An 18504-nucleotide genomic window follows, 5' to 3' on the forward strand; every position below is an offset into this window, starting at 1 on the left:
TCTCAAAAAAAAAAAAACATATATATATATATATCAATGGAACAGAAGAGGGAATCCAGAAATAAACCCACGTATCTATAGTCCGTAGTAAATAGATTTCCAAGCATGCAACAAGACCCTTCAAGTCATTTTAACATGTGGTGTTAGGATCACTGGATATTCACATGCTAAAGAATGAAGGTGGACCCCAACTTCATAGCATATACAAAAATTAACTCTAAATGAATCAGATGCCTGTCGTCCCAGCTACTTTGGAGGCTGAGGCAGGAGAACTGCTCGAACTGGGAGGTGGAAGCTGCAGTGAGCCGAAATTGCACCACTGCACTCCAGCCTGGCGACAAAGTGAGACTCTGTCTCAAAAAAAAAAAAAAAAACTTTTAGAAGAAAACGTGTAAATCTTTATGACCTCAGAATAGGCAATCGTTTCACAGGTATAACACAAACAGCATAAGCAACCAAAGTAGGTAAACTGAATTTCATTACAATGTAAAACTTTTGTCAAAGGACACTATCAAGAAAGTGAAAAGTAGGGGAAAAAAATTTGCAAATGTATCTGACTAAGGCTGAGTACCCAGAAAATATAAAGAACTCTTACAATTCAACAGCAGAAAGGCAAATAACACACTTTAAAAATCACACAAAGGATCTGAATAGACATTTCTCCAAACAAGATACACAAATGGCAAACAAGCACATGAAAAGATGCTCAACATCATTAGTCATTAGGGAAATGCAAATCAAAACCACAATGAGACACCATTTCATACCAACTAGGATGGCTAAACCAAAAAGAAGGGGAAATCACAAATTGGCAAGGATGTGGAGAAACAGGAATCCTCATACACTGCTGGTAGGGAGTGTGGAATAGTGCTGTCACTGGAAAAGTTTGGCACAAGCAATCCTCCTACCTGAGCCTCCCAAGTAGCTGGAACTACAGGCACACACCACCACACCTGGCTAATTTTTGTATGTTGTAGAGACAATGGTTTTGCCATGTTGCCCAGGCTGGTCTTGAACTCCTGGGCTCAAGCAATCCGCCCATCTCAGCCTCCCAAAGTGTTGGGATTACAGACCACCATGCCCAGCCTTCAGAGCAGCATTATTCATAACAGCCAAATAGCAGAAATACTTCAAATGTCCATCAATGGATGAGTAAATAAAATGTGATATATCCATACAACAGAATATTTATTCAGCAATAAAAAGGAATCAACCACTAAGATATGCTACAACACGGATGAACCGTGAAAACATTATGCTAAGTACATTTCCAGATTCCAAAGCCACATATTACATGATTCCATTCAAATGAAATTTTCAAAATAGGCAAATCCATAGACAGCGTTTGCCAGATGCTGTGGGAGGGGTAAATGGGGAATGACTGGTAACGTGTAAGAGGGTTTCTTTGGGGGTGATGAAATGTTCTGGAATTAGTGATGATGGCTGCATAATTCTAAACATACTGAAAACTCTGAATTGTACAATCTAAAATGGTGAACTTTATGGTATGTAAATTATGTCTCTTTTTTTAAGTGGCCTACTTTACAGAAAAAATGACATCGTCATGCTAATTAAAACCAACTCCTTCTTTTACTTAAGCATGCCTTCTCTCTTCTCTTTAAGCCTCCTACTCCAAACCAAATCTCTGAGGTAATAACTCTTCAATACAATTGTCAAACGAGTGCTTTACGTTCCACTGTGTATTTGTAAGGTGACAAGTTTCACAATCCCTTCTTTTTTTCAAATAATTCAGTCCATCCAAGATCAAAGAAACAGGAAAAAATAAAAATAAAAAATAATAACTCAGTCCAGAAATAATTAGGTTGTCTGAGCAAGACCAGCATCTACACAGGGAGAGGCTAGAGACTGGTTCCATACATGCTGAGTGATCAATATAGTAAACCTACTGGTGATAATCATAGCCTGGTTTCTATAGAAGAGAACAACAAATATGGAAAGAGAAAAAAAAACTACAAGAAGCCCTGTAGTGTTAGACTGGAATTTCAATTATTTATGGGTGTTGAAGTTATGGTATTCATGGTATTCGAGAGAGAGATATGGAGAAATAAACATAAACACATATTCCCTAAATCTGGTCACAAGACTCATTGGAGAATTGGCTAATTCCAGGGCTGGAGTAGGGCACTGCAAGATGAACATGGCATACCTTCATAAGCCAGAAAGTAAGGCAGAGCTCAAATAATGAAGGGGCCATGTCAAATGAACATAGAAGCCATCTTGAAGCAGCTCCCATTAACCATACTTGGGAAAATTTGAGCAACAAATTAAATGATAGTAACAGGTACAACCCATTGAATTAAAACAGGAATCTATTAGTTCATAAATAAATAGAAAGTTTGATGAGGAAGAGTCTCAACGTAACTGCCCACAAAATAGTTAATGACAAAGGGAAAAAAGAATAACTTCATAGTGGTGAGGCCTAGCAGACACCATCTTAATCAAGGGATCAAATTTAGTATCACTAGTAATGGGACCAAATGAAAGTACATGACACCCAACAGGACAGAATGAAACACAGAATCACTTCGGCTATTTTTCTGCCAAAGGTGCCAAGATTAATCTACTTTATAAGGGAACATCAGACAAACCCAAATTGAGGGATGATATACAAAATAACTGTCCTGTGTCTTCAAAAGCTTCAAAGTCATGAAAGTCAAGGCAAGACTGAGGAAACCACACTATTCCAGGTTAAAGGCAACTAAAGAAACACGAAAATTAAATGCAAAGCATTGCCAGGTATGGTGGCTCACACCTGTAGTCCCAGCACTTTGGGAAGCCAGGGTGGGCAGATTACGAGGTCAGGAGTTCAAGACCAGCCTGGCCAATGTGGTGAAACCCTGTCTCTACTAAAAATACAAACATTAGCCAGGCATGGTGGTGTGCACCTGCAGTCCCAGCTACTCAGGAGGCTGAAACAGAAGAATCACTTGAACCTGTGAGGTGGAGCTTACAGTGAGCCAAGACCACGTCACTACACTCCAGCCTGGGTGACAGAGGCAAGACTCTGTCTCAAAAAAAAAAAAAAAAGCAGGAGGTTCCAAGATGGCCGAATAATAACAGCTCCAGTCTACATCTCCCAGTGTGAGCGACGGAGAAGACAGGTAATTTCTGCATTTCCAACTGAGGTACTGGGTTCTTCTCACTGGGGCTTGTCGGACAGTGGGTGCAGCCCACCGAGCAAGAGCCAAAGCAGGGCGACGCATCGCCTCACCCAGGAAGTGCAAGGAGTCAGGGAATTCCCTTTCCTAGCCAAGGGAAGCTGTGACAGGTAACTCCCAACCTAATACAGGCGGCACCTGGAAAATCAGGTAATTCCCAACCTAATACTGAGCTTTTCCAACTGTCTTAGCAAACGGCACACCAGATTATATTCCGTGCCTGGCTCAGAGGGTCCCACGCTCACAGAGCCTCACTCATTGATAGCACAGCAGTCTGAGATCAAACTGCAAGGTGGCAGCAAGGCTGGGGGAGGGGCACCCACCATTGCTGAGGCTTGAGTAGGTAAACAAAGCGGCCAGGAAGCTTGAACTGGGTGGAGCCCACCGCAGCTCAAGGAGGCCTCCCTGCCTCTGTAGACTCCACCTCTGGGGTCAGGGCATAGCGGAACAAAAGCCAGCAGAAACTTCTGCAGACTTAAATGTCCCTGACGGCTTTGAAGAGAGTAGTGATTCTCCCAGCACACTGTTTGAGATCTGAAAATGGACAGACTGCCTCAAGTGGGTCCCTGACCCCCGAGTATGGGAGGCACCTAACTGGGAGGCAGACTGACACCTCACAAGGCCGGGTACCCCTCTAAGATGAAGCTTCCAGAGGAACAATCAGGCAGCAACATTTGCTCTTCAGCAATATTCACTGTTCTGCAGCCTCCACTGGTGATACCCAGGCAAACAGCGTCTGGAGTGGACCTCCAGCAAACTCCAACAGACCTGCAGCTGAGGGTCCTGACTGTTAGAAGGAAAACTAACAAACAGAAAGGACATCCACACCAAAACCCCATCTGTACGTCACCATCATCAAAGACCAAAGATAGATAAAACCACAAAGATGGGGAGAAACCAGAGCAGAAAAGCTGAAAATTCTAAAAATCAGAGTGCCTCTTCTCCTCCAAAGGAACGCAGCTCCTCGCCACAAATGGAACAAAGCTGGATGGAGAATGACTTTGACAAGTTCAGAGAAGAAGGCTTCAGATGATCAAACTTCTCCGAGCTAAAGGAGGATGTTCGAACCCATCACAAAGAAGCTAAAAACCTTGAAAAAAGATTAGACGAATGACTAACTAGAATAACTAGTGTAGCCAAGTCCTTAAATGACCTGATGGAGCTGAAAACCATGGCACCAGAATGACGTGATGCATGCACAAGCTTCAGTAGCCGATTTGATCAACTGGAAGAAAGGGTATCAGTGATTGAAGATCAAATGAATGAAATGAAGTGAGAAGAGAAGTTTAGAGAAAAAGAGAGTAAAAAGAAACGAACAAAGCCTCCAAGAAATATGGGACTATGTGAAGAGACCAAATCTACATCTGATTGGTGTACCTGAAAGTGAAGAGGAGAATGGAACCTAGCTGGAAAACACACTGCAGGATATTATGCAGGAGAACTTCCCCAATCTAGCAAGGCAGGCCAACATTCACATTCAGGAAATACAGAGAACGCCACAAAGATACTCCTTGAGAAGAGCAACTCCAAGACACAGAATTGTCAGATTCACCAAAGTTGAAATGAAGGAAAAGATGTTAAGGGCAGCCAGAGAGAAAGGTCAGGTTACCCACAAAGGGAAGCCCATCAGACTAACAGCGGATCTCTCAGCAGAAACTCTACAAGCCAGAAGAGAGTGGGGGCCAATATTCAACATTCTTAAAGAAAACAATTTTCAACCCAGAATTTCATATCCAGCCAAACTAAGCTTCATAAGTGAAGGAGAAATAAAATACTTTACAGACAAGCAAACGCTGAGAGATTTTGTCACCACGAGGCATGCCTTACAAGAGCTCCTGAAGGAAGCACTAAACATGGAAAGGGACAACCGGTACCAGCCACTGCAAAACCATGCCAAATTGTAAAGACTATCGATGCTAGGAAGAAACTGCATCAACTAATGAGCAAAATAACCAGCTAACATCACAATGACAGGATCAAATTCACACATGACAATATTAACCTTAAATGTAAATGGGCTAAATGCTCCAATTAAAAGACACAGACTGGCAAATTGGACAGAATCAAGACCCATCAGTGTGCTGTATTCAGGAGACCCATCACACCTAAAGAGACACGTGCACAGGCTCAAAATAAAGGGATGGAGGAAGATCTACCAAGCAAATGGAAAACAAAAAAAAGCAGGGGTTGCAATCCTAGTCTCTGATAAAACAGACTTGAAACCAACAAAGATCAAAAGAGACAAAGAAGGCCATTACATAATGGTAAAGGGATCAATTCAACAAGAAGAGCTAACTATCCTAAATATATATGTACCCAATACAGGAGCATGCAGATACATAAAGCAAGTCCTTAGAGACCTACAAAGAGACTTAGACTCCCACACAATAATAGTGGGAGACTTTAACACCCCACTGTCAACATTAGACAGATCAACGAGACAGAAAGTTAATAAGGATATCCAGGAATTGACCTCAGCTCTGCACCATGCAGACCTAACAGACATCTACAGAACTCTCCACCCCAAATCAGCAGAATATACATTCTTCTCAGCACCACATCGCACTTATTCCAAAATTGACCACATAGTTGGAAGTAAAGCACTCCTCAGCAAATGTAAAAGAACAGAAATTATAACAAACTGTCTCTCAGACCACAGTGCAATCAAACTAGAACTCAGGATTAAGAAACTCACTCAAAATCGCTCAACTACATAGAAACTGAACAACCTGCTCCTGAATGAATACTGGGTACCTAACGAAACGAAGGCAGAAATAAAGATGTTTCTTTGAAACCAATGAGAACAAAGACACAACATACCACAATCTCTGGGACACATTTAAAGCGGTGTGTAGAGAGAAATTTACAGCACTAAATGCCCACAAGAGAAAGCAGAAACGATCTAAAACTGACACCCTAACGTCACAATTAAAAGAACTAGAGAAGCAAGAGCAAACACATTCAAAAGCTAGCAGAAGGCAAGAAATAACTAAGATCAGAGAAGAACTGAAGGAGACAGACACAAAAAACCCTTCAAAAAATCAATCAATGCAGGAGCTGTTTTTTTGAAAAGATCAACAAAATTGATAGACCGCTAGCAAGACTAATAAGAGAGAATCAAATAGACACAATAAAAAATGATAAAGGGGATATCACCACCGATCCCACAGAAATACAAACTACCATCAGAGAATACTATAAACACCTCTACGCAAATAAACAAAAAATCTAGAAGAAATGGATAAATTCCTGGACACATACACCCTCCCAAGACTAAACCAGGAAGAAGTTGAATCCCTGAATAGACCAATAACAGGCTCTGAAATTGAGGCAATAATTAATAGCCTACCAATCAAAAAAAAGCCCAGGACCAGACGGATTCACAGCCGAATTCTACCAGAGGTACAAAGAGGAGCTGGTACCATTCTCTCCGAAACTATTCCAATTGACAGAAAAAAAGGGAATCCTCCCTAACTCATTTTATGAGGCCAGCATCATCCTGATACGAAAGCCTGGCAGAGACACACAAAAAAAGAGAATTTTAGACCAATATCCCTGATGAACATCGATGCAAAAATCCTCAATAAAATACTGGCAAACCGAATCCAGCAGCACATCAAAGAGCTTATCCACCATGAGCAAGTGGGCTTCATCCCTGGGATGCAAGGCTGGTTCAACATACCCAAATCAATAAACATAATCCATCATATAAACAGAATCAATGACAAAAACCACATGATTATCTCAATAGATGCAGAAAAGGCCTTTGATAAAATTCAACAGCTCTTTATTTATGCTAAAAACTCCCAATAAACTAGGTATTGATGGAACGTATCTCAAAATAATAAGAGCTATTTATGACAAACCCACAGCCAATATCATACTGAATGGGCAAAAACTGGAAGCATTCCCTTTGAAAACCAGCACAAGACAGGGATGCCCTCTCTCACCACTCCTATTCAACATAGTGTTGGAAGTTCTGGCCAGGGCAGTCAGGAAGGAAAAAGAAATAAAGGGTATTAAATTAGGAAAAGAGGAAGTCAAATTGTCTCTGTTTGCAGATAACATGATTGTATATTTAGAAAACCCCATCATCTCAGCCCAAAATCTCCTTAAGCTGATAAGCAACTTCAGCAAAGTCTCAGGATACAAAATCAATGTGCAAAAATCACAAGCATTCTTATACACCAATAACAGACAAACAGAGAGGCAAATTATGAGTGAACTCCCATTCAATTGCTTCAAAGAGAATAAAACACCCAGGAATCCAACTTACAAGGGATGTGAAGGACCTCTTCAACGAGAACTACAAACCACTGCTCAACAAAATAAAGGAGGACACAAACAAATGGAGGAGCATTCCACGCTCATGGATAGGAAGAATCAGTATCATGAAAATGGCCATACTGCCCAAGGTAATTTATAGATTCAAAGCCATCCCCATCAAGCTAACAATGACTTTCTTCACAGAATTGGAAAAAACTACTTTAAAGTTCATATGGAACCAAAAAAGAGCCGATATAGCCAAGATAATCCTAAGCCAAAAGAACAAAGCTGAAGGCATCACGCTACCTGACTTCAAACTACACTACAAGGCTACAGTAACCAAAACAGCATGGTACTGGTACCAAAACAGAGATATAGACAAATGGAACAGAACAGAGCCCTCAGAAATAATACCACACATCTACAACCATCTGATCTTTGACAAACCTAACAAAAACAAGAAATGGGGAAAGGATTCCCTATTTAATAAGTGGTGCTGGGAAAACTGGCTAGCCATATGTAGAAAGCTGAAACTGGATCCCTTCCTTACACCTTACACAAAAATTAATTCAAGATGGATTAAAGACTTAAATGTTAGACCTAAAACCATAAAAACCCTAGAAGAAAACCTAGGCAATACCATTCAGGACATACGCATGGGCAAAGACTTCATGTCTAAAACACCAAAAGCAATGGCAACAAAAGCCAAAATTGACAAATGAGATCTAATTAAACTAAAGAGCTTCTGCACAGCAAAAGAAACTACCATCAGAGTGAACAGGCAACCTACACAATGGGAGAAAATTTTTGCAATCTACCCATTTGACAAAGGGCTAATATCCAGAATCTACAAAGAACTCAAACAAATTTACAAGAAAAAAAACAAACAACCCCATAAAAAGTGGGCAAAGGATATGAACAGACACTTCTCAAAAGAACACATTTATGCAGCCAACAGACACATGAAAAAATGCTCATCATCACTGGCTATCAGAGAAATGCAAATCAAAACCACAATGAGACACCATCTCACACCAGTTAGAATGGCCGTCATTAAAAAGTCAGGAAACAATAGGTGCTGGAGAGGATGTGGAGAAACAGGACGACTTTTACACTGTTGGTGGGACTGTAAACTAGTTCAACCCTTGTGGAAGACAGTGTGGAGATTCCTCAAGGATCTAGAACTAGAAATACCATTTGACCCAGCCATCCCATTACTGGGTATATACTCAAAGGATTATAAATCATGCTGCTATAAAGACACATGCACACGTATGTTTATTGCGGCACTATTCACAATAGCAAAGACTTGGAACCAACCCAAATACCCATCAATGATAGACTGATTAAGAAAATGTGGCACATATACACCAAGGAATACTATGCAGCCATAAAAAAGGATGAGTTCATGTCTTTTGTAAGAACATGGATGAAGCTGGAAACCATCATTCTCAGCAAACTATCATAAGGACAGAAAACCAAACAACGCATGTTCTCACTCATAGGTGGAAACTGAACAATGAGAACAATTGGGGACGGCGAGCATCACACACCAGGGCCTGTCGTGGGGTCGGGGGATGGGGGAGAGATAGCATCAGGAGATATACCTAATGTAAATGACAAGTTTATGGATGCAGCATACCAATGTCACATGTATACATACGTAACAAACCTGCATGTTGTGCACATGTATCCTAGAACTTGAAGTATAATAATAAAAATTTTAAAAAAAGAAAAAAACGCAAAGCATGATTCTGCGGGATCTTTTGGGTATAAAAAACATACCAGGAACAGTTAGCATTATCTTAATACAGTCTAAGGAGACAAGATGGTGGTACTATCATTGTGTTAATTTCCTGGTTTTGATGGCTGTATTGAGTTATGAAGTGTGCTTGCTTACAAGAAACACACACTAAAGAATTCAGGTGTGACGGGACATCTTAACTATAACTCTCTCTCACATGGTCCCAGAAAAATGGTTATTTATACCATCCTTGCAACTTTCTGTAAACATGAGATTGTTTCAACTATGAAATTAAATATGTGTACATGAACATAAAATAACCCAGTCTAATAAAAAGTAAACAATTTTAAAAACAGGGCTCAGATTATATGTCTATATAAGAAGAAAAGTGAACTTTGGCTTCATCAATTTACTAATTTTGGTTATCTCCATGACGACTCCATAATTCTATAGTCATAGACGTTTTGGACTGATCTATAGTGACCAATAAACTAAAATGTGGCACACTAACTTTACATATATGGACATGCCATATGCTGAAGGTGAAATTATAGCATGTAATTCCTTGGTCGCTTTTTACGCTGCCCCTCACCCCACTTTGGTTTCATTTCATTCTGAGGTTGAATATGGCCACACAACAAGCTGATTGTTTGTTTACGTCATGAGACCCATGGATTCAAGTGAGTAAGAACTTGAAAAATTTAGCTTATCTGGAGTTCATTTTTAATATCTTTAATCTACTAACTCTTCTTCCAGCTCAACTCATAGTTTAGTGTTTTAATGAAGGAAAAATAAAATGAAGTAAAAATAAGCCTATAAGTTTAATTTTAACACCTAGATTTCTGGTTACTGGAAGGAATAAACTAGAACTAAAGAGTAGGGATTAAATATCCTAATCCTGGCTTTACCAAAAATTTATTATTATGACAAGAAAGGCACTATATGTGTATCAAATGAGAGAAAAAAATCAGTATGGAATTCAGTAATTGCTGATATTAGCAAAGAGCTAATAATACAACTTAGTAATGACTGCATGTTTCTTTCCACAATTACTTAAATATTAAGTACCTCAAACCTAACTTTGGCATACTTTTGCTTTCTTTTCCCTCACACTGCCTCAAAAAACAGGAAGTCACAGATTGTTTATCCTTAATATCATCTGTTCATTCATCTGATTGTAAGGCTTTACTATTATTCTAGAAGTGAAACCTGAATGATATTAAAATTAATAGGCAACCAAGATTTTATCAAACTAAACAGAAGTCCAGAATTAAATTCAACAAAGGTTTTGTGTGCCTACTACCTGCTGGACAGAGGTATGTAAGACTAATTCCCTACCATTAGTGAATTTAGTCTAATAAAAGAGAATTAAAAACATTAGAAAGAAAAATAAAAGAAACATCTCCTACACTAACGTCACCAAGAGATCAGAAACTCTGAAACTATGAAAAATAGTTTCATAATTCTTTCATGTATATGCATGGCCATATATCCTTTTTTTTTTTTTTAAGAGACAGGGTCTTGCTCTGTTACCCAGACTAGAGTGCAGTGGCATGATCACAGCTCACTGCAACCTTGAACTCCTGGGCTCATGTGATCCTCCCACCTCCCAAGTAGCCAGGACTATAGGCATGCACCACCATGCCTAGCTAATTTTTTTATTTTTGTAGAGACAGGGTCTTGCAATATTGCCTAGGCAGGTCTCAAACTCATGGCCTCAAGTTATCCTCCCTCCTCAGCCTCCCAAAGTGCTGGGATTACAGGCATGAGCCATTGCTCCCGCCCCAGATTTTTTTAAAAAATAGAAAAATTCAATTATACTGCTTTATAATCCTTTATGACTACTTCTACCACTCCATATCAATTAGCATATTAATACTTAAAAATCACCATTTTGTTTTGTTTCAGAAATAAGGTCTCACACTTTGTCACCGAGGTTAGCAGTGCAGTGGTGCAATCACAGCTCACTGCAGCCTCCAACTCGAAGTTCCTGGGCTCAAGGGATCCTCTTGCTTCAGTCTCCCAGCTAGCTGGAACTAGAGGCATGCACCGCCACGCCTGGCTAATTTATTTATTTATTTATTTTTTAATAAAAATCACCTTTTTGTTTTGGTTTTTTTTTTTTTTTTTTTTTTTGAGACAGGGTCTCGCTCTGTCACCCAAGCTGGAGTGTAGTGGTGCAATCTCGGCTCACTGCAACCTCTGCCTCCCGGGTTCAAGCGATTCTCCCTGAGTAGCTGGGACTACAGGGGCACGCCACCATGCCCAGCTAATTTTTGTATTTTTAGTAGAGAGAGGGTTTTGCCATGTTGGACAGGCTGGTATCAAACTCCTGACCTCAAGTAATCCTCCCGCTTCAGTCTCCCAAAGTGCTGGGATTACAGGTGTGAGCCACCACACATGGCCAAAAACTGCTATTTTTAATGAGCTGCATAGTATTAATTTCAAGGACGCACCAAAATTTGCCTAACCAATACCCTGCTGCCATATGCTCATGGTTACTTAATTTGGAGGCATGATGGGAAGGGCTGTCATGAAAAAAATGACAGCTAAAATTATTCACAGCTGTAAACTTAGCCCAGATGCTTTATAAAGTCAGCTAGGAGTTCCCCTCTAAACACACACACACACACACACACACACACACACATTTCCAGAAAAAAAGGCTTAATGCCATGATATCCTTATCATCTGTGGCCTCTTCCTCTGTCTCCTACTGTCCAGGCCTTAATATTACTTTTATCCTAAAGTATTTGTAATAACTTTCCCTGACTTCAATCTCTGCCCATTCCAAATCCTACATATCTCTACATAAAACTTCCTGAAGGAAAATAAAACCTCCCTGCTTGAAGACTACCTAATCCCAATTATTTGAGAGTAAATATTGCCAATTTATTATTTAATACTTTGGGCATTCAGTTTGAATGATATAACCACTAAACCACCTCCCAATGTTTTCATCTGCCACTTTCTTTCAAACATCCTCCAGTAAAATCCTAATATAGTAATCAGTTATTTGAATAGCCACCAACTTTCTACTCTATTATGCATGCTGTTCTCTCGTCAGAAATGCATGTTGAAGTACCACTATTTATAGACACAGAATCACAGATCTGAAAGGGAACTTAGAGCTGTCCTAGTCTACTTATCTTAATTTGCAAATTAAAAACTACTATTGTTTACCAGGAGCCCACGAAACTCCCATTCTAGCATTCTTTCCAGTACACAGTGTTTCTCAAATTCTTGTGTGCCCAAAAATCCAGATAAGAGTTATCTTATATTACAAAGATTCTGGAGCCCCATCCTGAAAACTTTTGTTCTTGTAATTCAGGTTAGGAAATTAGGACCAGAACTCACATTTTTTAAAACAAGTACTTCAGGTGATACTAAAGCAAGGGGGTGTGGGGAGGGAGCGGTGTCAAAGCTTTGTATCACAATAACACATCGAGAATATGAAGCCTTACAGCAATTAGTATATCATCTGAAATTTCCTGTTTCTTCTCCTTATGCTAAAACTTCCAAAAAACAGTTACTCACTGCTACTTGTGCTGAATCCATAAATCTCAGACCAAAATAGTCGCTTTCAATAAGGTCCAGGTGGTACATAATCTGATCAAACAACTCTTGTCCTTTGGCTTTTTTCTGAAATGGCAAGAAAATAGGTAAATCAATAAGTGGTTTATAAGATCAACAAGCCTGAACAAAAGAAGGTTTTAGTTACACAAGATCTCTTGAAGAAAGGAGGACTTGCAATACCAAAAGTATTAGCATGTGGCAGATAATGGATAAGACATTACAGTTTTCTAATAAATCACTTAAGGCCAAAAACAAATTTGTGATTTATATGTTTTCCTGGAGAGTGTTACTTCCAATCAACCAACGAAAATTACCTATTTTGAGATACAAATATTTGTGTGCGTGTAAGGATAAATTCTTGTGTTGTCATCAATTTTTAGAGTCCCTACTTTAAAAGGGCCATAATGTCATTGGAAAAAGAAAATACAAAAAACTTCAGAGTACTTTAGTACAAAATATGTGAAACTACACTTGCAAACAGATTTTAGAGAAAAGACAGAAACTAGAATAATCAATGAAGGCTTGATGGAGAAGAATCAGTCAAACTGGAAGAGAATGTAAGGCAAGAAATAATAAAACTGGGAGGTAGGGGGAATATGAGATCATAAGAAAAGTACTGTGATGATGTAGAAGACACCAGATAGTAGGGTAATAAATAGCAAAGAAACTTTGTATGGAAAAAGCAGTTCTCAAAATGTGGTCTCAAGATCACCGAGGGTTTCCAAGACCCTTTCAAAAGATTCATGAGGTCCTAGGTTTCTTATATACCTGAAACAAAACAACACATTGCAACACAGTGAACACAGAAGCAGATAAGAGAATCCAAGTACCTTCTATTAAACCAGACATTAAACAGATTTGCAAAAGTGCTTAAAACAATGCCACTTTTCTAAGCTCTTTGTTGTTTTAGACAATATTTTTATAGTATGTTTTATATTACGTTAACATAAAAGGGATATGTTGTTGCTATATTAATAGACAATCAATTATTGATTAATCAGTTAATCAATAAATATTTAAAATTTTTTGTTTTAATTTCTAATACTGTAACTATTGGTAGGTATAATCCACATAAGCAAAAGCATTGTTGGGATCCTCAATTTTCATAACTGCTCATCCATGCCTCTCCCATCTGTAGAATTCTAAATTGTGATTTATAGTATTTTCCTATTAAAAAATGAACATATAGTTGGTTTATCATATCAATCTCTGCCTTTTAACTGACAAGTTTATTATTTCAACTGTCCTTTGCTTTTTTAGATAAGTAAATTTGTCATCTGTATTTCCTTTCATCAAGACAAGAACTTGACCATGCCTTCATGTCCTCTAATCTCCCCTCCACCCAATTCCCATCAAGTTTTATAGACATACCTCTATTTTTTCTTTTTTATTCTTAGCTAACTTTTTAAAGACAACAACTTCTACTTGGGTATTTCAAAAATGTACATGTCTTACATGTGTACATTACATGTCTTGTAGCATCTGCTAGATTTGCAAATACTCATTTGAGTTCTTTCTCCAAAAATGTTTCCCATGTGGCTGTTGTATGGCTTACCTTCTAAGGCTTTGGCCTTCTATATTTGAGAATATTTTAATCATGCCCTCACTCGAATGACAGTTGGATGGGTAGAAATGTCAAGGTTCACAGTTTCTTTCAATACTTTCTCCAATACTCAAAAAAAAATTATTCCATTATCTTCTTGCAGTCAACACGGATACTGGTAAGTGTGATGTCAATCTCAATTTTCTTTCTTCGTAATGTTACTTGTTCACTTTTAGATTCTTTAATTTCACTGTACTGTGTACAAGTGTGAGTTTTTCTTAATCATATTGCATTCTATATGGACCTCTTCAACCTGAGATCTTTCATATTTCTTTAATTCTAGACGTCAACCTCTATTGTTTTCTCAAATATTTCTCCTTTGCCATTTTAAGTTTCCTACGTCAGTGCTGCCATCTTTTCTTAGCACACATTACCTATCCATTTAAATATATATATATCAAAAACACAGACAAAAGTTCAGAAAGCTTTAGTAATATGACAAAATTACATTTAAAACAATGACAAGCCTAGAATTTGAATTTTGCTCTATCTTCCAAGTTCAAATTCACTGAGGAATACATACCTGATCTAGATTTCACCTGGAATGTCACCTGAGATCAGTAAGTCAGATACCCCACTTCTTAAACAACTTCTTCTAGCTTATTCACAAAATTACTTTCTTTTTTTTTCTGAGACGGAGTTTCACTCTTGTTGCCCAGGCTGGAGTGCAATGGCGCAATCTTGGCTCACTGAAACCTCCGCTTCCCAGGTTCAAGCAATTCTCCTGCCTCAGCCTCCCGAGTAGCTGGGATTACAGGCATGCGCCACCACGCCCAACTAATTTTGTATTTTTAGTAGAGATGGGAGTTCTTCACATTGGTCAGGCTGGTCTCAAACTCCCGACCTCAGGTGATCCGCCCAACTTGGCCACTCAAAGTGCTGGGATTACAGGTGTGAGCCACCGCGCCTGGCCACAAAATTACTTTCAATGCCTAAGTTCTCCAACCACATGCGGAATTTCCAGTACACTGAACCCAACTTCACAGACATCAGCCTCACTTCTCCTTTTTATAAAGTATAACACAATTTGCCATTTTAACTATTTTTAAGCATAAAATTCAGTGCCATTGAAAATATTCACCATGTTGTACAACTGTCACCACTATCCATTTCCAGAACTTGTCACTATCCCAATCAGAAACACTATACTCATTAAAAAAATCATTCCCCACTTGCCCTTACCATTACCCCTAGTAACCTCTCTCCCATTAATACTTTCTGTCTCTAAGAATTTGCCCATCCCATGTATCTCACATAAGTAGAATCATAACAGTATTTGTCCTCTTGTTTCTGGCTTATTTCACTCACCCTCTCTCCTACTTTCTGTCTCTATGAATCTGCCTATTCCATGTATCTCGCATAAGTAGAAGCATAACAACATTTGTCCTCTTGTTTCTGGCTTATTTCACTCATAGTATTTTTAAGGTTCATCCGTATTGCAAAATACATCAAAATTTCATTCCTTTTTAAAGCTGAAAAATATTCCATTGCATATAAATACCATTCTGTTTACTTCTTCAAGTGTTGATGTACATTTGGGATTTTTCCACCTTTTCAGTTTGGAATAATGCTGCCATGAACACTGGTGTGTAAGTATCTGTTTGAGTCCCTGCTTTCAACTCTTCCTGGTATACACCTAGGAGTAAAAGTGCTGGGTCATATGCTAATTCTGTGTTTAACTATTTATATATTTTTTATTTTTTCTGAGATACAGTCTCACTCTGTCGCCCAGGCAAGAGTGTAAAGGTGTGATCTAGGCTCACTGCAATCTCCATCCCCGGGTTTCAAGCAATTCTCATGCCTCAGCCTTCGAAGTAGCTGGGACTAAGGTGCACAACCATGCCAGGCTAATTTTTGTATTTTTAGTAGAGATAGGGTTTTGCCATGTTGGCCAGGCTGGTCTCGAACTCTTGGCCTCAAGCATCCCAAAGTGCTGGGATTACAGGAGTGAGCCACTGCACCCAGCCGTATGTTTAACTTTTTGAGAAACCATCAAACTGTTTTCTACAGCAGCAACACTATTTTACATTCCCTCTAAAAGTGTATAACAATTCCAGTTTCTCCACATCCTTGCCAACATGTTAATTTCTCTTTTACTTTTTAAAAACAGCCACTTGATAGGTATGAATAAGTCTCTCTCATTGTGGTTCTGATTCAAATTTCCATTCTGATTAGTGATGTTGAAAATATTTTAATGTGCTTATTAGCCATTTATATATTTTCTTTGGAGAAATGTGTAAGTTCTATGCCTTTTTTCAAATTGGCTTTTTGTTGTTGTTGCTGAGTTGTAGGAGTTCTTTATATATTCTGGATATTAATCTCTTATCATATATCTGATTCGCAAACATTTTCTCACATTCTGTGGGTTGTCTTTTTACTCTCTTGGCAGTGTCCTTTAATACACAAAAGTTCTGATGAAGTCCAACTTATTTGTTGTGCTGCCTGTGCTTCTGTTATCATATCCTACAAAATCACTGCCATATCTAATGTCATGAAGATTTTTTCCCTGTTTTCTTCTAAGAGTTTTATAGTTTTAGCTCTCTATGTCTTTGAGCCATCTTTACATTAATTTTTGTATATGGTATAAGGAAAAGGTCTGACTTCTTTCTTTTCCATTTGGGTATCCAGTTTTCTCATCGCCATTTGTTGAAAAGACTGTCTTTTCTCCACTGAGTGGTTTTGGCACCCTTGTCAAAATCATTTTACCATATTTACAAGGGTTTGTTTCTAGTCTCTCTATTCTATTCCATTGGTCAATGTCTGTCTGTATTGCCAGTACCACACTGCTTTTTTTTTCTTTTGTAGAGATGGGGTCTTGCTATGTTGCCCAGCCTGGTCTTGAACTCCTGGTCTCAAGCAATCCTCCTGCCTCAGCCACCCAAAGCACTGGAATTACAGGTGTGAGCCATCACACCCAGCCCCACACTGTTTTTGATTCTGTAGTTTCGTAGTAACTTTTGAAATAAATCAGGAACTGTGAGTCCTCTAACTTTCTTCTTCCTTTTCAAGATTGTTTTGGCTCTATTTGGGTTCCCTTCAGATTCCATATGGATTTTAGAATGGGTTTTTCTATTTCTGCAAATAACATCGTTGGGATTTTGATAGGAATTGCATTTAATCTATGGATCACTTTGGGTAGTACTGTCTTCTTAACAAGATTAAGTCTCCAAATTCTTGAATGTGGGATATCTTCCTTATTTACATGTTCTTTCATTCCTCTCAGCAGTGTTTTATACTGCAAGTCTTTTGCCTCCTTGGTTAAATTTATTCCTAAGCATTTTATTCTCTTAGATGCTATTATAAATGAAATTGTTTTCTTAATTTTGTTTTCAGATCATTGCTAACTTATTAGCACCATAAGGTTTTTTTTTTTTTTTTTTTCCGCAAAATCTTTGGTTTTCTACATATAAGACCATGTCATCTTAAATAGAGATAATTTTATTTCTTCCCTTCCCATTTGGATGCATTTCTTTTTTCTGCTGAACTGCTTTGGACAGAAGTTTCAGTACTATGTTGAACAAACGTGGCAACAGCAGATATCTTTATCTTGTTTCTGATCTTAGGGGAAAAAGGAACTCCTACTTTTGAATTTCATTTATTTCTTAATTTTTATTTTATGCTTCCTATTATATCTTTTCTTTCCTCCTAGGGAAAGAATTCCTAAATATGATCTTCCAACTCACTAATTTCTCCTTCACCCTAACTGATCCTAATTTCATCCCATCAAATGTGTTCTATAGATTATACTTCTTATACCTAGTATTTTCCTTTGGTCCTTTTAAGTAAGTTTTTGTTCTTGTTTCATGTTGTTAATATCTTTTAGAAAATTTACTAGACTTTTCTTTTTATTCCATCTGCCTTTGCTTCTACTATATACATAAAGATATTAATAACATAAAACAAGAAAACACACACATACACACAGTTTGTTATCTTTTACTTGCCTTTTGAGGTGCTTGCGCTCATTTGTCTCCTTATTTTGGACATATTCATTTGGGAACATGAGTTACTTTCTCTAGATTATGTGTAACAAGAGAAAGGCCTGACTCTAGTCTGTATCAGCAACATTTAGCACTGAGAAACCCCTGGGGGAACAGAAGAATTCTAGGGAGGAGAGCCCTAACAACGAGAAAATC

The 18504-nt window shown here is 38.4% G+C and overlaps 1 protein-coding gene across 5 annotated transcripts in view; it reads right to left on the reverse strand.

The window, feature by feature from the left end:
- EPB41L5 (erythrocyte membrane protein band 4.1 like 5) overlaps positions 1-18504 on the reverse strand; it is a 181006-nt gene that overhangs the window by 138765 nt on the left and 23737 nt on the right. For 3 of the 5 annotated variants that reach the window (XM_024243164.3, XM_024243163.3, XM_024243168.3), the window contains exon 3: positions 12727-12831. The exons of the other annotated variants lie outside the window; for them this stretch is intronic. In XM_024243164.3, coding sequence (XP_024098932.3) covers positions 12727-12831 — 105 coding nt within the window. The remainder of the gene's footprint in view (positions 1-12726; positions 12832-18504) is intronic. 5 annotated transcript variants of the gene reach the window in all.

The sequence above is a fragment of the Pongo abelii genome, chromosome 11 (genome assembly GCF_028885655.2).
Source record: "Pongo abelii isolate AG06213 chromosome 11, NHGRI_mPonAbe1-v2.0_pri, whole genome shotgun sequence".
In the NCBI taxonomy this organism is placed as follows: Eukaryota; Metazoa; Chordata; class Mammalia; order Primates; family Hominidae; genus Pongo; species Pongo abelii.